Source organism: Musa acuminata, chromosome BXJ2-9, assembly GCF_036884655.1.
Source record: "Musa acuminata AAA Group cultivar baxijiao chromosome BXJ2-9, Cavendish_Baxijiao_AAA, whole genome shotgun sequence".
NCBI lineage: Eukaryota > Viridiplantae > Streptophyta > Magnoliopsida > Zingiberales > Musaceae > Musa > Musa acuminata.
The window spans coordinates 5,582,156-5,608,568 of NC_088346.1; the positions used below are offsets into that span (position 1 = coordinate 5,582,156).

Here is a 26,413-nt window from a genome sequence, read left to right on the forward strand (position 1 = left end):
TGAGTTAGAAAGTTGGCCAAAGAATAGATAAATAGCAAACTTCAACTGATGAACTTAGTTTGTAAAAGAATTACAACTACATAGAGAAGCGCCTTTTTGCTGCTTCTACCCCCTTTTTTTTTTCTTTTGATTCTTTTCAATTAAATGAAGACATCAATTATGGTTTAGCTGTTGAATAAAGCTACAGCTAACATCATCATCTCTTACACCATCGGAGTGGAACCACCACCATCCCTCACATTTCCTACACCTACACTTGAATTTCCATCTGCAATTTCCACCACCATCCCTCACATTTGCTTGGAGCTAACACCGCTGTCCTCCTGGGGCCATCGAGGCCAGTATCTCCTCTCATCTCTGAAATTTCTGCCACTATCTCTGTGTCTTACGGTACCTCTAAATCCATGATCATTGCCTTCTTGGGGCCAAGGTGACCAACGTCTCCTAAATTTCTGGTTGTTCCATCTGTGCGTCCGAAATAACCTCCTCCCATAGCTGTTTGAAGACCAACTTGTTCTTTCTGAAATCTGCAGGTCCCTAGATGGTGCTTCTAAGTGAGTTGCTGGCCTTCCTCCTATTGTAGATGGAACAGGCACATCTGTTGCCTGAGAGTCCCCATCATCTAGCTTGCACACTTGTGTTGCATTCAAACCCTGGTCTACTGTGCTATTCTTAGAAGAATCCGATGTAAGAGTTAAAGGATTTGGTTTTCCTCGAGGATATGAAGGTAAGGGTGGAAATGGATGGAAGGGCATGCTTGGTGCAACTTGCCAAAATTGGTGTCTGTTGGTGTCTCCCTTTAACTCAGAGGTTCCAAGCTTCTGAACAAAGGCCAGAGGAATCCCATATGACACACCCAAGTGTGAGAGGTACCTCTCTTGAAGATAACCCACAACCACTTCACCTCTAGGGACTAGAGTTTCAGAAGTAAGCTGATGTAACTTCTGTGATGACTCAAATCCAGGAGGTGCCTCATCATCCATGTTCTGTTGCAGAAAGTTCTTCATACCAGCAACTCCGTTGAGAGAACAACCATCCTCATTCGGCCTATCAAGGTTCCGCTTCTGAGCTTCAGTCCTAGAGCCAAGCTCTAATTCTGAAAATGAAGCTTTGAAAAGCTTTGAGCCAGCTTCTGTGGCTTGGTCTTGACTTGACCACAAATGTTGTTGGTCGGGACCATTGTACTCTAATGGCTGATCCCACCGACTCTTGCGCTTGCGAGTTCTTGCTCTAGTTGTTGTATTATTATCAATCAATGTTGACGAAAGTGAACATGTTTCTCCAGGCATATCAACTACACCTGAATATGTTACCTGCTCCATGGGTTCACTAACACAAACAATGGCATCACTGTCTCTTGCTCCTTGATCAAGGTGGTGGTTAAACGGAGATGATTGAAACCAACAAGGATAAGGTCGCTGTGAATCTAATTGAAATTCATCTCGATCTGATGGTTCAACTCGTTTAATTGTGCGAGGAATCCACTTATCTCTGAAACTTCGAGCAATTTGATGAACCTGTTTATGCACAATATTGCTAGGCACATAAATAATCAATAGACTAAAAAAGAACAAACTACTCGACACAGAACAAACTATCAGTGCATCCTCATAAATAACACGGATAAATCCATAGCTGATAACTATAATTAATATATTAAGAATCCAAAACCAGATGAATAGGGTTAGTTGTTAAACGCCGTATATTCTTGATAACAATTGTATAACAGATCCTCTAACACTGCATACTCATAAATAGCACAAACAATGGCCAAAGCATGGACAAATTATTGAAATGACTAAATTTTGAATGTTCAGAATGGATATATAATGGCCAATGTAATAACATTCAACTCAGAGTTATGACAAGAATAGTCAGACTTTGCAGTACTTTTGGATGAGGGTTTCAGCTCAGCCATACGAATAGTCATACTTATGAAAATTCTTAACAAGTCAATTATAAGATTTCTAGAAGATATTGCATATGTCATAAGCACAAGTCTTTAGTATCACCGTTGAGAATTATGCAAAGTCAATCAATTAATAACTCAAACTAACACGCAAGATTTAAAACGAACAATTTTTAACTGTAAGATAAGTCAAGAATCTACAGAAGTACTTAGGGCTTTCCCAGAATTCCACTCAAAATAGAATCCAAAGTAGTTTGGCTAAACAATGTGTTACTTTTGAACAGATCATAAAAGTGAAAGTAATAATACATCTATAGGTCCCAAGTTAAAATTGCCATTCTACTATTGCTACCTATAGAAATACTAATTGATTTATTATTTTATTTCATTGGCAGTTTCAATTCATTTACCGCTAGCACCATTGATATACCATTTTGCTATATTGAAATAACTGCGTTACACAATTTTCTTTTTACACCTTCCTTTACTAGGACCAAAATTATTTCACAGTCGTTCCTGCTGTAACTATCTGAAGTAGTAATGTCGATTTTAAACTCCACCAGGGTGCAATTTCAATTAAGTTAATGCTACCATCAATTAAGAACTGCTGTACCTTATTTTTCTTATAAAACCCCCTTTTCAAGAATCACTACTTTTTAGTTCCTTTTCCTTTGTACAAGGAATAATAATTCTGCAGTTTGTTGCCCACCAATAATCTGTTTCTTTATGGATAGCAAATTTTGTCTAGCCCATGATGTAATAAGCCAAACAATCTGAAAGTTGTGATATCTTTCACAACTAAATAACTCCAAGGAAATCGTGATATGGTATCATGGTGGCTGGTTTTATTATTATCAATTAATTTAATACAAAGAAATGAAAACATGAAAAATAATGGGTAGTAAGCTATAAATGGAAATAAAATGTACATGAAATTCTGGTCAAAGTGAAGATCATCTGATATACGTTTACAACTAAAATTGGTAAGGATGGACAGCTTGCATAAACTATTGTTACTTTATACATATTTATTTCTCTCTCATACACAATCTGAACCAGACAGCATGAATTATTAGACAAGACCTATGAGAAAACCATGCAACTTTAACTGATTAAACATTGTGATTATTAACATAACTTCAAAAAGACATGAAGATGGAACTAACCAGAAGCATAACAAATAGCAATCAAGTAACATTAGGAAAAATTTTAGTAATTCCTATACCACCATTTACCTGAATGTCATTATGCCTGGTCAAACTCAACAATGAATCTTTCAAGCTGCACCGAGAAATGAAGTTTGATTAATTACATATGATTTGAACAATCTAGAATGAACATATTTAATTTGCATTATTAAATAATCTAAAAAAAGATCAGATGGAATAGTGTATACGCACTTCTCTTAAAAGATAATACAAATAATCACAACAGATAAAAAACCATTATGAGCAAGAGCAATCAAAAGAGGATATGTTAATTCAACAAAAAAAGACATCCATCAATAGAGCATTATCTTAAGGAAAAAGAAAGCACTACTTCAAAGAGCTTGCAGAAACCAAGTAACCAGATCTACTCCGGGTTAGATATTTTGAGTGCACAAAAACAGGTACGGTGTAAATTCAAGAAAGAAAATTCAATCTTTTAGAAGTTCTAGTTTCAAGATTTACTATTTCAGCAACATTCTTGCTGAAAAAAAAAAGATCCAATCAGCAACACTTAATACAAGATTGTTCAAGGCCAAGAAAATTATCTGTGCAAATTAAGAGTGAAAAAAATGAATCTTCATAAAGGGAAAAAAATGAAACTAATATGATGTAACATTAGAACATGAACTGTAATCAAAATGACATGCTGAGGTTGCATGACTAGATTATTTCTTAAGTAAATGTAAGTGGGCAATATTGGATGCACAAACTTGAATTAACTGACTATATTATTTCTTAATTAAATGTACGTAGGCAATATTTCATGACTAGATTATTTCTTAATTAATAAGTCCTGAAAGTACTTATGAATGACCAATAACTACCAAGACAATCCATATTTTATCATGAAGAAAGATTTAACAGGTCACACACACGGAACTCTTGATACACTGCTAAGGCAAGAGCATCACTGAACACAAACAAAATAGAAGTTTCACCTGATTATTTTAACCATAAAGTAATTTTTCAGGTACAATCTCTTAGTTGTGCAAATTATTGTGCACAGTCAACTATTAGAGAATAAGAGTCAACATCTACTCCAGAAACTTGAAATTCACTATTTTAACTAGTTAAACAAAGGAAGACACCACAACAAGTTCAAATATGCAGAAGCTTTCCAACACTATATATACGGTTAACCAACATAAAGCAAAGATATTCTAACCAAAGTTGCTTCTAACCTCTCCATTCCACTACATGGAGGACCTTTATTTATGTGCTCTGGGGTAAGGATTCCTTTTAAAGCAAGAAACTCCAACACCTGTATGAAAAGAAGGTTATTTAGAAATGAAGATACGCATGTTATAGCAACAAATATTGATTCAATTAGTCATAAGGATCAATGCTTATGGTTAGTGAACAAATATATAAAGTCCAGATATCTAAACTGTTCCTGATATGGCATCAAAGATAAATTTCAAAACAGACTGCATGAAGTCATCAGACACTAGATTGGTAAATGTTATATCTCAATTTAGCAGCCAGAATGAGCTATCTACAACCTTATAGGAAGGCTAAGACACAATAAACAGAAATAAACTTGCTAACCTTGAGAAGCTTCCGGATTATAGGAATTCTATTAAATTTACTCCGGTTTTGCTTCATTATATTGTGCAACATCTGCAGTCCTGTGAAACCAGAGAAAGCTCATGATTTTCTTATACAAGAAATGTAATTAGCACTGTCGGAGAAGTTATAAGATGCACAATGAAAGTACAACATACCATTTTTGTTTATTATATCCATCAAAACTGTCCGAGATTTTGTCTTTAGAAGTGCATCAAGAATCAAGGAAAGGTCTCGTATACTAAACAATATACACAAGCAGTTAGGATATTCCGTCATAAGATATAACATTATCGATCATATAAGTAGCACAAATACTACCTTTGAGATGCACCACCAGCATTATCACCTTCTGCTGCAGTCACAAACAGAAGCTTCAAATAGCCCTTTGTAGCATCCTATTTAAAGATGACAAATATTAAGAAAAAAACATCCATGCTAAGATAAAGCATATAAATAATGAATCAATGGTAATAAAAGGTCACAGTTAGATAATATAAATAATGAAATCATTTATAGAGGCATTCTTGGGAAAACTCGATGGGTAATAGGGCATAGTAAGTCCCAAGATATTCAGTGCTTAAATTAGCATTACATGATTTACTGCTTAGTAAGTCGATGTGTTCAACAAAATGAACAAAGAAATGATATTTAACAGCAATAAGTAAACATCTGGTATCACATGCCAGGCCAAGAAGCTGTATCTGTCTGCAAAAAAGTAATAAGTCTAAGAAACTCCACCAGCAGGGTAACTACATAGGAAACTTTGAAGAGAAGTGTTCCTTGAGGTATGTCAACTGGTCATGCTAGATCCAAGTACAATTGTTCAACAAATAAAACATCATTCCAGAACTAACAATAGCTTCAGTGAGGCCTTGAAACAAATTACATGATAATATACTAACATCTGTTTACAGGAATACATTATGAAGAGATGTATATACAGATCATTGGACAGGATAATAGAACTTAATGCTCTATCTAGCAGAAAGAATAACAAGAAGAATAGATGAGAATGGATGTGTAACAAGTAGCAGCTACAATCAAAGCAAAGTTATCCCAGTGCACATAATTATCAAATCCTAGTTTTACCATCAGAGCACAACTTCTCCAAACCCATAACAGAAAACAGTTGATATACTACAACTAAAGGTTCAATATAGCCAAAGAATTTGAGATCAAGAAAAAGGTATATTCCAGTAAAAGACAAGTAATTATTACCTTCCTCTTGCTAATGCCACCATCCGCGTCTAACAACTCATTCAATTCATTTTCAACTACAAAAACAGGACCCTGTTAACTGACATACCATGTACAGGTCTTTCCATAAAACAACCGTTGGATGAAGTAATAAGTTGTTACCTCCTGCAAATTGTGCATTACCAGATCGCCAGTGTGATTTTTTGGCTTTCTGGGCCGGCTTAGCTTTTGCACTCAACTTGCTCTTCCTTATAATATGATTTGAAGGGGATGATTTTGCAAGGTAAGGTTTTGATACACTTTGCTGCTCATCAATGATGTTAGATGCCAAGATGCTTTTTAGAGCAGTCCCAGAAATGGGGTCAATTACAGTAAGGGAAGGTTGTACCGTTGAGGTTTCTTTGTTGTGTACATCATCCAAGTTTCGTGATTGGTCTTCGGATAATTGGATCTCAGATATGGATCTGGAAATAGTGTCTTTGTCCAGACCATTAGAAGTAATGCTCAATGGAGTAACATCATAAGATGACTTGCATATAGTGTCCCATGACTGTTGATGAGCTTCAGTCTCCGAGATTATAAGGGGGGAGTCATCTAATTGAACTTTATTTTTAATAGAAGAATCAGAATCTTTCTCAACCACATCATTAGCATAAGAGAGCGACACATCTATATCTAGTGCCTTCTCATTTTCTTCATGGGCCATCATAGGTTCAAGAATTTCATCATCTGAATCATCTTGCACAATTACCTCAGCATCCAAAGGATCACTACCAATATAGCCTCGGCATACAGAAGAGCCACAAACACACTTTTTGGCAGCAGCACCAAACACGCGAACATAATTGTAGTCAAAAGTTAGTTCTTCACCCTGGGAAAGAAAACAAACATCAGACCACAATAAATATAAGAGAATCCTACAAATAAGGCCTATCCAAGCTATCAAAAACTATTATATTTTAAGAAAAGATAGTAAACAACAATGCAACCATTACTGTTACAGGTGCAACTCAATCACACGCTAATATCAGAAAAAATTTCCAAGGTGCAAAGTTAACAAGACATATCGTTCCAACTGTTTGGGTCAGATACAATGTTATATATGCTTCAAAAATGGACACTGGCAATTTAAATTAAAAAGGCATCTTGCAGTGTCTTTGATGATTAGGGCCTAGAAAATACATATGTTGATAGGCCATACTAGAATGTGTGCAACCAAATGTCATGATATGTCAAGTAACTCAAATGAACAAATGCCATCACATATCAGAGTGATTAGATTGACTTCATGCACAGTTGAAGGACCATTGGGCACCTCTACTCTCATGCTAGTAACTCACTAGCTTATTAAGTATTGATACTAAGCTTACGCATCATATACAAAAAAAAGGTGTAGTCATGCCCTTTCATGTAATTTGGATATCCAGATATATGCACAAACTCTGAGTGCTATTTTTAACTCCTAGTTTATGGTAAGAACACGGGTTTAAATTTCGAATACCAGACAAATACAAATCTTTGCTCAGACCTGTATGAATCTGAACTGTACCAACATGTCGTGTGTTGGTACATCAGTACCTACTGAGAGTTTAGGAAAAAGTTTGAAGACTGAAAAAAAATAATTACCGTTCGATACAAGTCCTAGGCCAAGTAATACACCCAGCGAAAAACACATCTATATAGAGCAGTGCAAGACCAAGTCAGGCAGTCTTCCTAATATCAAGAGTAAACCACCCAGTTCACCTTGTTCCATGTGCATATAGACTATCGAACTGGTAAATACCACTCATATCGAATGGTGCCAAATGGTATTACAAACATTGGGTAAGAAGCCACTTCCACTAGTCAGCTTTCGAAAACATCATCACCAAATGATTCTATAGAAGTACAGGTTTTAAGTACACAGGTCAAATACGATTTCAATAACCCATCAGACTGGTACAACACTTGTATGCTAACTTGTATCGCCCAATATGATTGAAAATAATAATAATAAATGACTACAAATATTCATACTGAGTTATATGTTTCGACATTGGTACTTGGCTGCACCTAATGTTTTTAAAAGTGTCAGGCGCCAAAGTCCCCAAATGCCCGAGATGCTAGCGCCTCGCCTAGGCACCTACCTGAGCGTAGTGAGACGCTCTAGAATATTAAAATATTAAAATATATAATATAATTATAAAAATAAAAATACAACATTAGATTAAAAAGATATAGAGTACTAAGTCACATTGTCCATATAACAAAAATGTTAAAAAAACTCAAAAATATTAAACTTTAACAAAAAAGTTAAAGTATTACATCAAATTCAATCATCATAATCATTATCATCCTTCAAATAATTGTATTTTCAACCAAGATTCTTTCTTGAGTTTTTTTAACCAATCTTCTGAATTACTTTATAGACTTGTCATTATTCCTGAAACTCTAATAATAATTCTAAATAAATAGAGATTAGCAATGCTAAATAGGAATTAATAACATTTCTAAATAACGATTAACAATGCTAAACAAGGATCAGTGATTTAAAAAGGCGCTCGGGCGAGGTGAGGCGAGGCCCGAGCGCCTCGCTTCACTTCCAGGCGACGCGCTTTAAAGAGGCGTCGCCTGGGCGCTCGCTCGAGCCCAAGCGCTGGGCGCTTCGGGCGAGCGCCTGGGTTAAACCAGGTTACCGAACCAGCGTTTTAGGTATGATTAGGTCTCCGGTGCTTTAGTTGGTTCAATCGAACCAACTAAAGCACCAATATCAGTTGTCGCTGCCCAACCCTAACCCTGCTCGTTGCCGCTGCCGCTCCCACTGCTCGCCGCTGTCGCTGCTCGTTGCTGCTATCACTGCTCCCGTTGCCGCTGCTCGCCGTTGTCGTTGTCGCCGCTCCCGCTGTCGCTTCCTCTTTTCTCAGTCAGCACCCCCTTATACTCCTCTTCCTTCTTCTCCTTCTGTATACTATTAACAGTATACTAATAATAGTATTTGTATTTATTAGATTAATAATATATTATTTTAAATTTTGAAACTTTTTGTTAATGTGACATTATGATTTTGTATCTTAGATTTTCTTAATTTAATACCATATTTTTATTTAAAATTTTAAATAATTATATTTATTAATTATATTATATTTTTTTATATTTTAGCGTCTCGCTTCGCTCAGGTGAGCGCCAAGCGCCTCGAGCGTTTTTGGACTTTAGCGCCTTTTGGCGCCTAGCACTTTTTATATCACTGATAAGGATTAGTAGTTCTAAAAAGGGTTAACAGTTTTAAGGATTAATATCAATTTTAAAGGAGTAATAGGGTTGACAGTTCTAACAGTGAGTAATAATGAGAAGAGGGGTCACCGACGGTGGAAGGTGGGGAATGAGAGGGCAGTAATAGATAGAGGAATCTTCGGGCGAGGACAATGACAACGGAGAAAGCTGCAGACGACAACGATGTCGAGGGCGGAGGAAGCTTCATATGTATCCACTGGTGGAGGAGGAAGCTGTAGACTTGTCCCTCGATAGCAATGTGTGTTACACACGAAAGCAGCGGTGGCGAAGGGAACTATGCAAGAGAGTTGCAGCGGCAAGAACTTCAGACTTGTCCGTCAATGGCAAAGGAAGCGTCAAAGGTATCCGTTAATGGAGGAGAGAGCTGTGCACGGAGGCAATGGCAGCAGAGCAGAGGTGCGTCGAGGGCGACAACAGTAGTTAGGGTTTTACTATGCGTGCATGGGTCGTATGGGGGAAGGGTTTGTTTATCGTGCTTACTTGGTTTAATTGAACCAACTAACGCCTAGTTCAATTGAACCAATTGACAATCTAGTTTACATTTAACTAGGCACTCACCCGAGGCGCCCGATGCCTGGGCTGAGGCAAACGCCCATGTGGCACTTCACTAAAGCACGTCCCACGAGCATCATGCGAGGCGCTCGAGCCTGGCCTCGCCTCACCCAAGCGCCTAGGTGAGCCCGGGGGCCTTTTAACAACACTGGCTGCACCTAGAAATATTGATTGGTACTTAACAATCTGACCAGTAATGAAATCTTTGCTTTGGTCCATAGAATAATTGTGCCCATATAATTACTCGGGCAGTAATGTCAAATTGCTATTCTGCATAGTGTTAGTTTTAAATTGTTAAAGGATAACATGTCATGCATCCATCAATTTGTGTGCCAATATATTTGCTCAGGCAGTATGGCAAATTGATATTCTGTTTAGTGTCAGTTTTAAATTTCAGAAGGATATAATGTGTCATCCAACAAATTATGTGTCTGTATATTTGCTCAGAGGCAGCATGTTGAATTGCTATTCTGCAAAGTGTCAGTTTTAAATTGCAGAAGGATATAATGTGTCATACATCCATCAAATGATTCAACAGTAGCTTACGAATATATAGAGTCATTTGCACAATATGTTTAGTTTGTAGCATCTATCATTGGCACAAAAGAAATGCAAGTTCATAAGAGGACTTGGTAGTACTATTAAATTTGCCAACTGTAGAACACGCGAGTAGTTTCTTATATACAAAATGGCTAAAATTGGTGTTTGGAATATTCCTTTTGTTTAATCTCAAATTGTGCATTGTACCATAGAAAACCTAAAACATATGTAGAGTGAATTTGTAATGAGTCCAGGAACAGGTTCTGTAACTTATTGAGTTCCTTGGAATCAAGGTGACACGCTGACGTACATGCTTGTGGAAGAAATGCAGCGGAAGAGTAATTGTATGAAACCTATCATAATAAATAATTATGATATGGAAGAAGGTGAAAGGGATGATTGCGTTTCTAAGAGTTTTAACAATGTATTTCACATCCAAAAAGGCATCATGTGCAACCAAGGTGCTGCCCATCCATGGTCTGTGCAATTTGGAGTTCAATTACCTCCTCTGTAATAACTAATAAGTGTTCCTCAAGTGACAATCTGTTTATCTTTCTGACATTAATAAGCTTGTTCATCATGAGTGATAGTTTTGTTGAGCATTCTGCTCATAATTCATTTGCTATGAAATCCACACATTGATAATTCTCCTCCCATATTACTCCTACAATATTGGAACCTAGAATTTGATACCCTTATGAGGGGCTTACACTTTAACCACATTATAGTCCATGTTGCAATCTACATAAGTTGATTATACAGATACCTTGGCCTTATTTTGTGATACTTTTCTGTGTGTGGCTTACATTTTAATCTTTATACGGATACCTTGAAATGTTGCAACCCAAAGAAGTCGATCCTTGTTGATGCTTTGGTCTTACTTTGTGCCACTTCTGTGTGCAGTGATTCAAAACCCATACCTAATGATACTTGCCACATCCTAACAAGAACTTGGACAACAATTGATGGTTACTTGATCCATTCCCTCACTAATGTAATAGCAGCAAAATTACTAAACAGGAAAATTGAAGAATGAGGGAGGAAATACTAAAACATCAAATATTATGAACATCCAACTGGAGCAGCACATGTAACAAGCAAATCTAGATGAATACCTTTTTGATATCTCTTATTGCAAATAGTCCAATACAAACTTCTCCGTTTACCATCCACTGTTTCCACAAATAAAAGGAAATAAGAAAATAAAGGCAAGAATTAAAAATAATAAGCATACAAAATAAAATATCATTTTTGTTTATGTAAGCAAAATATCTTTAACCATTGTCCAGATAACCAATAATACAAGGGAAAAACAATGGAACTAATATAATCTCACCAAGATATAAGTTAAGCAACATGCTAACATAAATTTCCCAGCTAGTTTCTTCTGGGGATTCCAAATATGATACAGCATACATGGTTAAAGAAGAATGTGGAGGAGAAGCCATCATCAGTGATCGACACTTGACAGCACCACACTCTAAGTCTGATGGCTCCAATCTCATTCTAGTTGAAAGCTTCTCCATCTGATAGCTATAATCTTTTATCTAAAATTCTGATAAGTAGCACATATGTATGAATAGTAAAATCTAAGAAGCCACTTGGTTCCCATTGAATTGAACAATATGCTGTACTGCTAAACCACCAGGAATTTGCCTTCTCCTAATGCTTTAGGGAAGACATTTAAGCACATTTTATAGAATAAAAAAGCCCTTATTCATGCATGCAGATAAAATATATTGCATACTAGAGTTGCATTGTTAGATTCTTTTCTAAAAAAATATATATTGCATATTAGAAATATTTGAAGTAGAACGTTTCAAAATATATATATAGTCTCTATAATTCTCTTACAGATTTACTTCACCTAGGATGATGATCAATTTGAGCCCAAATACAAATTGAGCTTAATTAGATTTAAGTCCAGTATAGAAGTGTCAGGACTTGAGTTTTGTTCATTTTTTATAATCTTTGGATTTATTTTTGTGGATATGTCAAAGGGTTTAATTTGAGACAATTTTTTATTTACTATAAACTTCTAGAGTTAATTTATATTAGCACTTTTTAAAGATTCTTACTATTTTTTTAGAGGGTAATTAAATAAGTAATAGGCATATTTTAACTAGCTTAGAATTCTAATTTCATCTTCATTTTTGGTAAGGCATTAAATATACAAATTTTGGTAATTAATCAGCTCATTGCCATGCCAAAACAAGCACCACATTTGACTGGGATAGATGTGACAAAATAAAACAACAGATCAGGCTTGATATGACATGATATTGAAGATTATGGATGGGAAAGAGGAAAAAAAAGGAGCAAATCAATCGATTATAATATGTATTTCTTTTTCCTATAGAATTTTTTATCTTAATACAAGTATAAGTTTTCATAGTTTTTTCTATAAGATGTTTACTTACGAATTTGCTATCAAACTTTGAGTTTCTTTATGGCTTCAACCCCTAGTAGCAAAAACCAGTCCACTACTTCGCTCAATATATCCATCATTTGCATGATAAGATTCGATGAAAAATTACTTAAAATTACTCTTAAGTAATGAAAGTTACAAGCTTGCTGCTAATGCACATCATAGAAGTCAAAGAGTTTCAACTTACAACTTAAAATTATATCTTAGTTCGCATTCGCCCTGAGAGATCCGAAAAACTCATTCAAAAAGTTACATGTCCGAGACAATGGTCCTTTTCCCATTATCCAAAAACTAGCATATATGCTCGATTTGTCTTTCGATTTAAATATTAGTCCAATTTTCAATGTAAAAATTTTTGATAGAGAGCTCTTGAGCCTCCTTCTCTGTTTAACAGTGTTCCTGCAAGTGACAATCCTCTCAAAGCACCAACTCTTTCACAACACATGGATGATGTAGAGTTCATTCTTGATCGCCGCCTTGTTACATCTACTACTAGTATCACTCAGCACTTTCTTGTCAAGTAATGTGATCATCTAGCTTTCGATGTCACTTATATTACTTTAGAGAAACTTCGTGACTTTGCACCAAACTTATTAGACTACTACCTTGCATACCAATCTTTGAGGTCGAGTTCTTTTGCACTGGTGGAGAATGATGGAGAACCATCTAGGTTTAGAAAATATTTTTAGAAAAGTTTATTCTAGGCGAAGAAATTAACAAAAGTCATCAATTGCTGGCCTAGAAACTATAAGTGTGAAAAAATGAAGATCTTTTAAACTTTCTAGGTTTTAACCTTGGGACTCTACTTTTGTATTAAGTGCACTCTTTTTCTTCTCAACTGCTACGGCAATTTTTTAAAAGTTATTTAGGTCTCCTAGAAATCACATCTTGGATTTCCTACAAGTTTCCTAGAAGTCAAAGGATATCTCGAAGGTTGCTCTTGGTAATGATTGCCTTCATTGATTGTATTAAGGCTCCTAAACCCCTATAAACAGTGAAGCTTATCAATGGATTAAACACTTTAATTTGAATAAAAAATTATATCTTCTCTCTACTAGTCTCTTACTCTCCTCTCTAATCTCACTCCTCTCTTGCTCTCTCTCTATTTTTCTATCTATCTACATCACCTCTTCTCTTGTCCATTTTGAGATTTGCTCCTCCAACATCCAATCCCCTCTCGAATATGACTTGTAACCCTTTAAAATTTAAATGTCTAGTTACTATCCTATGATATATTACAACTGCACAATGATTGTCGCTCAACTCCATGAGAATAGGATTCACAAGCATGCATGCATCACATGCCATGTTAAAAACCTTTTAATTAATGAAAATTTTGAGTTCTAAGGATGTGTGGCTTGGTTTTCCCTTTTCACCTTCGATATTTTATCCCATTTCTAACCTTTCTCTTCCTCCTTGACTTTCCACACCTTCACCCTTTGTAATATTTATTCTACTCGTGATTGCATCAAGTGATATTAAAGTGGGTACCATTATCTTTTAGCATGACTAAAGGTCCCTAGAAGATTCAAAGCAAAAGATGACAGGATATTTGTGAAATCTAAGAGGGTATTACAATTGGAAAGAATACTCCTCAAGAAAGACAAGAATATGATGATATTCACAGTAAAGTTATAAGTTGAAAAGTCTAAAAGGTAAATATAATGCTATTGCAAACTGATGAAATTGGCATTGTGCATTAATTTATGTAAAAAATAAATTTAGTTCCACTTCCACATATAAGATGAAGGAACATCACTTATTTGATGGAAAATATAATGACTCCATATTGTCTCTTTTTGCAAGTACTTCGGATAGCTAGTTTTCTGCCTTTGTTTTCCAAGCAATGGGCTACTCTTATAAGAATCAAGAATCACTATGTAAGGTAAATGGGTTAAATGTACTAAATATGATCATCCCAAATTGAACATGTAAAAGTTTAACAAGTCACATCTTTCACAAAAGGTACAAAAAAATCATTGCGGAAAAAGGAAATTAGTAGAAAGACACGTAATGTTATCAATCTGAGGAAGTTCAACAAGTTATCTACGAATTTGAGGCACTTCTGCCACATCAAGGGTGGATTTAACAGCCAAGTTAAACATGTAACAAAAAATAAAGACCTAACTTGCAAATCTACATAAACAAAAAGATGTAAGAGCATATGAATATCAACATGCAAATAATTACTGAAAAATACAACTGAGTCCCAGATAAAACAATAAATATAGCACATTCATGTTTGATAACTTGTGGTAAAATGAAATTACAAACAAAACTTACCTTTTCAGTGCGACAATTAGGATCACAACTATGATTGATAAAACGACCTAGATTTCCTTTTGCACATGCATCTATTACCTGAATCCAGTTGAAACAACAGTAGTTATATAAAAAAATTAAGAAGCAAACATGCAGAATTAAAGCTTCAATCGACAGACAAGTGTCTTGCTAAGAGGTTTCTGGTGATTTCTTCCTCCTTTGTGCAAGGGAAATAGTTTAGTAAATTCAAAATTTCTAAAATTTTAAAACAATGGTAATCATGGTTTTAAATGGCAGGTCTCCAAAATTTCTATCTCCTACGTTCAGCCCACAAATCATTGTTTGTTGATAACCATGATACATGAACAAGGTTTTAAATATACCTATAAAGAGTAAATATGGCATTCCTAAATACCCATCCTACAAAAAACCACTTTGACTGAATTAGTACCTACCTAAAGGTAGGACTATGCTGAAAAGTAAGCACTTGATATTACCAATTAGTGTAGGACAAAAAAAGCCAGTTTAAAGCCAAAGCATTTGAATGAGACCACTCCTGCCCTGTCCCTCATACATCAAATATGTATTAGTAATTTTTAAATGAATATATAGAATGACAACTAGCATTGTTAAGAAGTTTTGGATTTATAGGTCATATACAAAACAGTTATTTACTAAGATTATGTGACCTCTAGCCCTGATCTCTCATTTTTCTTTCTATAACCTTTATATTCCTTCCGTAGCTTCATATTCTTACAAAAGAGTCTCATGGCAGCAACAACATTATCACACATTTGAACACCAAACATATCCTAATATTTTTAAGATTTACTCCAACAAAAACCCTTGGCTCTTCCTGCCACTTTGTTATGTTCTTAAGACATAATACACAAGCTATTGGGCTAGTGGATAGCTTGATTTGATATATTGCAATGAAAAGATAAACTTAATTGTTATAGATATAGTTCATGCATCAGCCAACGGTTAGCCCAATTCAAAGCAGCATCTGCCACGGCCAAAAAATCAGCACAATTTTAGCTAACTTCCATACTTCATCACCAGAAATTGATCAGAATTAGCATGAACCAACCAAAACCGATCAGGCTCACCCAAAGCTGGTCAACTTAGGCCAACTCCAATCAATTTGTCCAGGAGAGAACCACATAAAGGGGAGAAGAATAGAGAAGTTGCGGGAAGATGAGAAAACCTCAGAATGATCACAGAGTCACTAGTATTGCATATGACATTCGCCATCATGATTTTGTTCATCATCTACTGTCATTGTTGCAACATTCTTTTCTACTGTCAAATAGAAAATAATGATAGAGGACACAGAGAAGGCAGAAATTAGCTCTTAGCCTCTTAAAGGAATAAGTGTCATGACAGAGAAAAGAGATGTCATGTATCATGAGACTGGACATTATCCTGAATCTCGTGGGCACCGTCTTCAAAAAGTTTTTTCATTTAACTAGCTTTACGTTATCCAATGCTTCACTCACTGAAAATTTCATGACCAAGAAGGGAAATGTAATGGGACAGGCCTTGTGTCTGCAAAGACTTCATATTGATGTTTGTTCTCCAAAGGCTGGGTTGACTATTACAGCCAGGCAGAAATTCCAGTGTCATACCAGTCCTTGGCATTTATGATATGTATCATGACTATATGCATCATGTAGAGCTATAATAACATATCATGAGCACAATATCTTAATATAAACAATATCAGATAGCTTAAGATGCCAAGAAGACAATCATGATATATTATAATTCAAATATAAAAGCTGTACATGAAACAAATTATATTGCCTTCAAAGCAAATAAATCCCACTATATAAATGTATAATCACATCAAGTGGCTTTGGTGGCTAGGTGGTCCAATGATAGCAAATCACAAGTGTATATTTCTTCTAATATATACCAAGTATTAATCCTAGAGCATGTTAATTTGGCAGAGTCTATTAGATAGGTCGAGTGCACTTGGCCAAGTCCTAGACCAGTGTCTACAGATAGTTTATGTTGATAAAGTGACCAGCAAAAAGCATGGACTAGGTTGGGGATCAGGTATTCAAATGGCTACTATGAAACAGAATATTGGCCTGTACAGAATGCTACTAGTCCATATTGGTACTATTTGGACTAGCACCTACTTGTATCTTAGGTGTATCATAGTCCACTTCAAGCCAACCTGGTACAAGCCTATAAATTGGTTCCTGTTCCATTATTTCATTGGACTTGTACATACAACCTATACCCAGCAGTACAACCAGTGCAACAATATGTCATCCAAGGATTTTAATTTCAGTCATGCCAGTGGAAACAGACCGATATTTTACAATACACAAACGATGTAATTTTGCCTGATACAGTCTAAAACAAAGCTTACCACGAGTAAGCTCATTGTAATGGGCTTATTGAGCAAAAAACTCACAGGTACCAAGCTGTACCAGGCAATGCGCATACTACTTGAAATTGGTATATGATCTTTCTAGCATGGGCCTGTGTTCTTTTCTATGTTTGTAGTCTATTGATGGTTGGTTGTTGACAGCAATCTTTTCCTTAATTTACTTCTCTCTCCTCCTTGCCACCTCTTTTCATCCTCCTCCTCAGCCATCTCTTCCTCTTCCTCTTCCTCTTCCTCTTCCTCTTCTTGTCCTCCATCACCTCTGCCTATGCCTTCTGATCGACATTGTCGCCTCTATCATGTCAAAATTATTGATGCCTCCTTGTCTGCATTTGCTGTCGCCTCCTTGTTTGTAGTCTATTGATGGTTGGTTGTTGACAACTATCTTTTCCTTAATTTACTTTTCTCTCTCCTCCTTTGCCACTTCTTTTCATCCTCCTCCTCTGCCATCTCTTCCTCTTCTTCCTCTCTTCGTCCATCACCTGTGCTTATGCCTTCTCATCCACATTGACGCCTCTATCATGTCAACATTATTGATGCCTCCTTGTCCACGTCCTACCATCGTCGCCTCGTCCACGTCATCACCGCATCCTCACCTACAAATCTACAATGCTTCCTACTCCTATCGGTACGTATTTATCTATCTAAAGTCTGGGTTGGTACTAATTGGTACCTAACTCATACAAAGCATTGCCATTGACTCATGTCAATCCGGCCAACAAGCAGTGATTTCAATAGGCGCTCGCCTAGGCGCTCGGGCAAGATGAGGCCCGAGCGCCTCGCTTCATTTCCAGGTGGCGCGCTTCAAAGAGGCGTTGCCTGGGCGCTCGCCCGAGCCTAGGCGTCGGGCGCTTCGGGCGAGCGCCCGGGTTAAACCAAGCGACCGAACCAGTGCTTCCTCTCGCGACTTCCCAAACCTAACCCTGCTCATCGCTGTCGCTGCTCGCTGCAACCGCTGCCACTATCATCGCTCGCCGCTCCCGCTGTCGTTGTCGTTGCTCGTCGCTACCGTTGCCACTATCACCGCTCGTCACTCCTGCTCCCACTCCCACTGCTCGCTGCTACCGTTGCCACTGTCACTGTCGTCGCTCGTTGCTCTTGCTCCCGTTGCCGCCGTCGTCGCTTGCCTCTCCCGCTCCCACTGCCGTTGCTCGCTGCTACCTCTTCTCACATCGACTCGATAGTATACTATTAACAGTATATCAACAGTATACTATTAACTGTATACTAATACCATTTTTTATTTATTTATTAGATTAATAATATATTATTTTGATTTTAATACTGCTAATTTTTATTTATTTAAAATTATTGTTATTGTTTTGAATTTTGAGATTTTTTGTTAATGTGATATTGTGATTTTGTATGTTTTTTTTAATTTAATATCATATTTTTATTTAAATAATAATATTTATTAATTATATTATATATTTTTATAATTTAGCGCCTCGCTTCGGTCGGGCGAGCGCCTAACGCCTCGGACGTTTTTAGACCTTGGCACATTTTGGCGTCTAGCGCTTTTTAAATCACCGCCAACAAGTATTGGAACTGGAGCGAGATTTTAATACTTGATCTAGTCAGGAACTTCTTTCCTATCAAATTGAGCTCTAGTATACCCCACTAGCTGTAGAGTACATGGTCAAATACCCACATACGTTATTGAGAAGTTAGAGAACCATGTAATTTAACAATGGTTACATGGCAAACATTTAGCAAAATATTTAGATCAACTTTGGATACTAATTGGGCCAACCAATATACAAAAACCAGAAAAAACTTCAGTGAAAATCATACAATCAATTTATACTTACTTCAAGCAACCATAAAAAAAAAATTCTGTAAAATGCCATATTATGCACAATTCTTGTCAAGATAATGAAATAAATGTCTACATCCCAAAAATAAAATATAGTATTCCATTGCCAAACATTGCAACATACTAAAGAGAGGATATTGATGGAATTTAAAGCATAAGGTAAGATGAATAGAACAAACCTCACCACCATTCAGCGTCATGAAGTAAAAATGCTTCTGACCTCTGGAAGCATAGTATCTTTGACGGGCTTCATAGGTACCTAAATCGAGCACCTGAGTTGGCAAAGTAACACAGCAGTGAATAATGTCAACCAAAGGTACCAAAAACAAATATGGAACTCTTGGAAGATAGTCAATAAAACATAAATTCACAAAACCCATACACAAACAATTTCCAATCCATTGTGAAAAAGGCATAAAAGAAATATCAAGATAGGGGGGAAAGAAATTTCATGCCTACCTCTCCAACATATTCAATAATAAACTGCCCACTAGATACATCTTGAAGCGACTGGAGGCCAAATCCTTTTTTCCCACAAGGAATCCACTTGAGTTTGGCATATTTGCGCTTCTGAAACTGCTTCCCAAAAAAGTTTACTTATGAGACGGATGCGGTAATTGATGTGCAAGTAACTGAGGAGCAAAAACTAACCTGCTGGTTCGAACAAAGCTCCCCGCATGGACAGGTTCCTTTCCCACACTCTATGTTAAGCATCCGATTCAAACATTGATCTCCACAACCCAAACAGCTATCTGATGGAGGCTTACAGTGGCAAACCATGGTCTAAATTAAAAAATAACAAATGAAACTAATGTCAATACAAAGAAAAAGAATCTGGACAAGCATCTAAAAGCATAGAACTAAGATCATATCATGCAACTACAGAGTGACACAGCAAAAAGAGGAAATAAAAGATGAGCAAATGTGGGAGACACTGAGATTCATAGCAGCTATAGTATACCGGTTATCAAAGCAGCAAAGAAAAGAATTAGTATCCTGATTACTAACATTATTTGCAAAAAATAAATAAAATCTGCTGCAACATGGACAAGTATTCCAAAAATCAAATCAAATATAACTAGCATGTACAAACACATAACTAATGACACTATACATGATCAAATTTCTGAGTTACACAGAAACCCTTCCCCTTTTTTTGTATTAATCACAAATTTTGCGGATTGTTCAGTTTCAAAGTTAAATCTTAGATTACAAGTCTTATATTAGGAGAGATTACAAATTAAACTTTTTGTATCTATATTTATTCACCTTCAATTACCCAGCTTTTTTTCACTTCTCCACATATCTATATAATCTACAATCTACATCTCCAGTAAAATCAACTTACTAAACTTCCATTTTCTTCATTGATTTCTCTCTTCATCTTCTTCTATATATACACATTTCCCATGTAAAAATAAGATAAAGTGATAAAGAATCCTGTATCTTTTTCTTTTACTTTGCCTTTCATTATCTCACTTGTACGAACTCTAATTCAAGCATTCCTCTAATTCTCACTCAAATCTGATCTAAGATTGACAGCTCACTGTTCTAATCATGTGTAGTATCCGTCCACCCTTGTATATCCACCGAATTCAACAGCAAAACTCTAATTACTTCCTAAAAGCATCAAAAGACTATATAAACCACAATTCACTAGTTCCTCTACATTCTTTTAAAGCAATTAAGTTCTCAACTTTAGATATCTTAGTTGCAGCAACAATAAATAAAAAATTTAGCCATGACAACAAGAAGTCATAAGAAGCCTAGAGAAGTATATAAAATGGATAGTTTTCAAAAGCAGACACTTAAGGAAAAAGGGAAAAGAAAACGATTCTGGTGTTGGCTCCAAAATTCATTTGACATTGTCATCCATTCAAGCTCCATTTCACACCCACATTTCTACCAAGAAAGCTCAAGGTGGTAACCCTACTACTTGGTATTGGTACACATGTTCTTTTATATTTTTAATTTAACCTACCTACATCTCTCTTTCTACTACTTCACATTCGCTTCTTCTCATCCTTCTCTTTCTCTCTCAACGCTCTCTTGCATATTCTCACTCACTCTCTCTGCTGGTCCCACTGGTACCAACTTGTATTCATGCATCACTGTACTAGTCCAGCCACCAACTTGTATCGGTACTAGATTGAGAGTTTAATCCATGACTATGAGTAAAGATAACATGCAGTTGAAGCTGCCCTTTGCTGAAAACAGGATTTAGGTATCGATCAAAAATATGCATGCTGATGCACAAAAAATAAAAACTCAGCAACATTCCATAAGAAGATAGATTAACATAAGTTTTGATAGATTAACATAAAGGTAGGCAAGCAATGAACATATAGTAAATAGCACAGTTCTACATTAAAAAAACAACAGCTCATATCACCCAGACCTCATCAATTGTTTGACTTTTCCGATTGCGATGAAGATATAAGTTGGACTTGATAGGTGTCCAAGGAGCTGGTTGGGTGGCTGCAAATAACAGCAAGGACATGCACCAAAAGAAAATTTTTTGCATCAGATCCAAGAGCATAATTACAAGATATGAAAGTAATCAGGCTCAAACTTCCTTTACCAGCTAACTTCGACTTTGCAAATCCAGAAGATTTTGGTTTAGGAACACCTTCATCACATGAAGCATCTGAGATCTCCAATTCAGCATTGATCTCTGAGTTTGTCTTCTCTTGTGGTATCGAACAATCAGCAAATGCCTTGTCTGTATTGTCCTTACAAGTCCTTAAAAAATAGTAAAAACAAATTAGATTAAAAGTGCTTCGGAAATGTATGAACACAAATCAGAACCAAACACACACCAAAGATCCAAAGATTTCATCACAAAAGTAAGCCTACAAGAATCAAATAAATAGAACATCTTAACTTGGTTGATGATGTTACATTTAATTAGCAAAAGATTTATTGTACACTTTATGTTTCTTGATCATACCACACATCCCATTTCATGATAATTTCTGTGAAATTGATTCATAAGATGCAGCATTAGGTTCTAGAGAAATACATATATGAAAATGCTATTGGAAACTTTACCATCTACAGTTGGTTTCCCCAATAATATCTGCAAGTTCAGTTGGTATACAACGCCACTTGTGGCAATCATCACAAAGAACCCATGCCCGCCTTTGTGGTAAGGACTGACCTTCCAATCCACAAGTACCTTCCTTGGGTTTCGATTTGTTACCTAAAGGGTACAATAAAGAGGTTGAGAAAATCTATGTCCAGAATTACATCTACAGAATGCAATAAGCAGGCATTCCTATCATTGTAACAACTTGTCTAAGAGGCCAAAAGGAAATGCATGCATTAGATAAATGTTCATTCACTTAATTCAGTTACAGCTGTCTTACAAGCTCTCCCCGGAGGCAACTTCAAGCTTCCACATGCTTCCCAATCCACATCAAGTGTCTGATTATTTTCCTTCTTTCTGCTCTTCCCTAACCTTTGTATAGTGCAGTTTTTTTTACCATGGGATTTTGGTCTTCGGGTTCTTGTTGAACCTTTTAAACTTAATTTGTTTTTACCCACTCTCTTTTTGCTGCTTCTAGAAAGTTTGTGCGCATCAGCTTTATCAGTGATCAACAATCCACCATCTTCTGGCTGTAAATTGACAGTATCCTGCTTGGTCAATACCCACACTCCCAGACCAAGATCAGCTTTCCTGGATCCTTCACTGCAGCCCAACTCTTCCACTCCATTTGTAGTATTATCAGGATAGGTCTTCCCTCTATAATTCTTTCCCTTAGCTTCTTTTATGGCATCTGAACATATATGACTTCTTTCCTTAAAGCCATTACGCTTCTTCCTAACATACTTCACAGGTTCCACATCTGTGATCTGAATATCTAACTCATGCAACTTCTCCTTGATTAAGTCATGTTCTTCTGATGAGGCATATGCTTTTGCACTGGCTTCACAGAATTTACTCTCTTCCTTATTCTCAGTTTGCAGCTGCACTTCCAAGGATGAAGCAGATTCAGGACTTACAATAGCGTCACAGGAATTTAAAAGTTTAGCACACGTGCCATTTAGAACAGTCAGTTTAGGAACAATCACACTCTGATTCACAACATTGTCCTGAAAAGTGCCAGACTCTATAAGAGCAACACCAACATCAACAACCGGATTATAGATATCAGAGTCAGGCGACGATTCTGGATCCACCAAGTGCTTGTCAACAGTTGTTTCCATCAAAGTTTCAGAGCCAGAGTGTGATGAGACCCCAGGACATTCGCCTAGCATGTTATCCAAAGATGCATCTTGTGTTAAAGTACTATCCATATCCTTTTCACCTTGTTGTCCATCTCGTCGAAGAAACCTTTCACTAGAAGCAAGATTATCTGTCAGTGGTTTGCAATCAGCTTCACCACGTTTACTTGAAATGCCCAGATGAGAAGGGCGACACATGTTAGGCACGGCATCATTATTGGCTTCGATTGAATGCTGTGAATCAACCATATTAGGAATCTGCGACTGCAAATATATTTGATCATTTAAGTGCATAGTTTGAGTTAAAAAAGCACATTCACTTTTCGGTGATATCAAATTTCTGTCTCCATGACACATTTGTTTCTTCCTTCTAGGTCTAGAATTCTGACTTATCTTTAAATTTGTATTCTGAATCTGTGCTAGATGAAAACTAGATACAGCAAGCTCATCATTTTCCATGAAATGTGTTACTAAGCTGCTAGTTCCTCCCCATACAGATTTTCGTGTCATTCTTTGGAAGCAGCTTCTTTTCCTTCTGACTTCAATTTTTTTGTCTGTAATGCTTGAAAATAATGTGCCTAAGTCAGCGGCCTTATTATGTTTCCTCATATTATTCCTGTTTCTGGTCAAGTGATCGGACCTCACATCAGTCTGAATGCTCCTTAAAGAAGCAGCACGCTTTGGATTGGTTCGCCTTGAACCAAAAGAAGGAACAGATTTTGAAATGCCAATTACTCCATTGCTTACCTGTCCACGAGAAACTTTTACATTGCTACAGCAAGTAGATGCTGTGTTGAAAGCATCAGTGACTTTTATCTCACAATCTGTTGCCAGCGGAAGGTCAGAAGAGTGATCCCGTGCAGCGGTATGTAAGGCAGATGATTGCAGAAAGGATGATACTTCCACTGAGAAGCACGATGTGACTTCATCAAGTGAAACTCCACTTAGTCCTCTGGCTATGCATGAGGAAACAGAATTTTCCTCTGACACATCACAGACACCTTCTTTCTGACCTACTATGCAACTTGGAGCTAGCCCTTTATCATTTTGTGAATTAAATGGCTCAAGTCTTCCACTATTGCCATTGTTTGAGCAAAGGATGTCTTCTTTGCAAGCACTACACTTGATTCTCTCTATATTTGAGAGGAGTAAATCTTCATATTTGTCATCTACCAAATTTCTTTTGCAACACACACAACCCACAGGTTTCCCAGGAAGAGAAGAGCAAGATTCAACCGCCTTTGGGTTCTCAACTGAGATTCCTTGTTCTAGGTCAAGATTATTGCTTCGTTTCTCAGCATCAACAAAGCTCCCATTAACTTCCTCCATCTCCTTCATTGCCTTTACCATGCCAATCTCAACCTTGGAATCTTCTGCTGCATCATCCTCCATCTCTTTTATCTCCTTATCCAATACTTCATGCTCCTTTCCAACGTCCAAAGAAGAGCTCCTATCATTGCAAGAAGAAAACCCACAGTTTGCATTTTCCAATTCCAGGTTGCCTACACCAGCATTGGCATCTACCAGCACACCGACCTCAACAACGGAATTTGCTGCTGCAATTGTCTTTAAATTCCCAACTGAAACTCTTTGTTCTGGAACAACATGATTACTTTGTTTACCAGATTCAACAAAACCTCCAGAATCTTCCTCCACCTCCTTTGTCTCCTTTACCAATGCTTCATGCTCATTTACGACTACCAAAAGAGAGCAACAACCGTCGCAAGGAGAGCAACCACCGCTCACATTTTCCAATCCCTGACCACCTGCACCAGCATTGCCATCTGTGAACGCGCCGCCCACCTTAAGGGCCGGCAATCCCTCGAACTCCTCACCATCAACCACTCCATCTTGATTCCCCCCCGAAATTTCTTCACCGGTTCCTCCCTGCAATCCACGCACGGCATGTGGATCGCCACAACACTCCCTCATCCCTAGACGACCAAAATCATACCCAAATCAATCGACGAAGATCCAGCAACCTGCAACAAACACAAAACAAATCGCGTCACGTAAACGAGTCCTTTCCCGCACCAAACTCCGAAATAATCACAATCGTTAAAATCAACGGAAACAAGCAACCCCTCGGCGAAATTCGATCGATCAAAACCTACATTGAAAACCCTTGAAACGTCCAAAAAACCAACCCCAATATAATCCAACGAGGGCAAACAAAAACCCTAATCACGGACCCAGAAGCATCCAACCCCAAGATCGAAGAAGGCACCAGAAAGCAATCCGATCTTCATCGTCAATAACATACAATAAGAAAAGAATAAAATCGTCACAAGAATAGGAAAATCGGAAGACCTGACGGCGGCGGAGGGGGGCAGCCGCTTCGACGCTCGAAGGGGACGCGGGGAGGGGGAGGAGGATTCAGCCAACGATCTATTCTTCGCCGGCGTTCATGAGACCTCGTCTTCTTCGGTTCTCGGTTGGTGTTCCCGATTAAAATAAGGGAGCCAAGAAATAAAAACAATAAAGCGCACAGAGCGATTTATATAATTTCCTCTTCTTTTTTTTTCCTTCTCTTCCACGGTTTCAGAGAAGGGATCCGAATCCGACACGTCTTCCGCCCGCCCACGGTCTTACCTGCTGTGACGCTGAGAGGCGCACCTCTGGGCCCCACGCGGCCCGCGCGAAAGGCCATCGTGTCCCTGTCGTGGTGGAGCGGCGAGAAAAAGGGTGTTTGTTTTACATGATTTTAAATCTATTTTTTTATGATAAGATAAAAACAAAAAAAAAGGACTTATCCCGTTATGTCTATATGAGATGGATTTGCGTGGCTAATTATGTGCCTAAAAGTTAGAAAGATCAAAATAAAAGATAAATTCGTATGTATTTACAAGTACAAAACAGAAATTCAGACATCGAGATATTTACGGATGGCATGGTTGGATGCTTTCGTCACAAGCGGTAAGATACAAAATTAAATTATTTTTATCGTACATTTTTAAATATAATAATGTTTATTATAGGTGTTTACAGTTAATTTTGAAGGGTTCAATACCATTAGGTTTATTTTATTTTTTTA

The 26,413-nt window shown here is 37.0% G+C and overlaps 1 protein-coding gene across 2 annotated transcripts; it reads right to left on the bottom strand.

Moving 5' to 3' along the window:
* LOC135622780 (uncharacterized) lies at positions 1–25,847 on the bottom strand. Of its 2 annotated transcripts, XM_065124957.1 has the most exons (19): positions 25,690–25,847; positions 22,521–25,361; positions 22,204–22,354; positions 21,734–21,894; positions 21,551–21,630; positions 19,804–19,935; positions 19,612–19,728; positions 19,332–19,424; positions 14,957–15,034; positions 11,361–11,417; positions 6,272–6,754; positions 6,046–6,187; positions 5,905–5,960; positions 5,005–5,081; positions 4,842–4,924; positions 4,666–4,745; positions 4,299–4,378; positions 3,145–3,190; positions 1–1,517 (listed from the first exon to the last, which is right to left on the bottom strand). In XM_065124957.1, exons 2-19 carry the CDS (start codon positions 25,309–25,311, stop codon positions 291–293), a joined length of 5,934 nt encoding a protein of 1,977 aa, XP_064981029.1. In that variant the 5' UTR covers positions 25,312–25,361; positions 25,690–25,847; the 3' UTR covers positions 1–290. The 2 variants fall into 2 exon arrangements, with proteins under 2 accessions (XP_064981029.1, XP_064981028.1); XM_065124956.1 differs by having other exon boundaries at positions 25–1,517; positions 6,046–6,754.
* Positions 25,848–26,413: the final 566 nt, after the last annotated feature.

Excerpts from the sequence above, each read along its gene's own strand:
- LOC135622780 (XM_065124956.1), bottom strand. The coding sequence starts at position 25,311 with ATGAGGGAGTGTTGTGGCGATCCACATGCCGTGCGTGGATTGCAGGGA. Across the intron at positions 19,729-19,803 it reads AGCTTTGTTCGAACCAGCAG|TTTCAGAAGCGCAAATATGC; the intron begins GTTAGTTTTTGC and ends TTTGGGAAGCAG. Across the intron at positions 11,418-14,956 it reads CTAATTGTCGCACTGAAAAG|TGGATGGTAAACGGAGAAGT; the intron begins GTAAGTTTTGTT and ends TTGTGGAAACAG.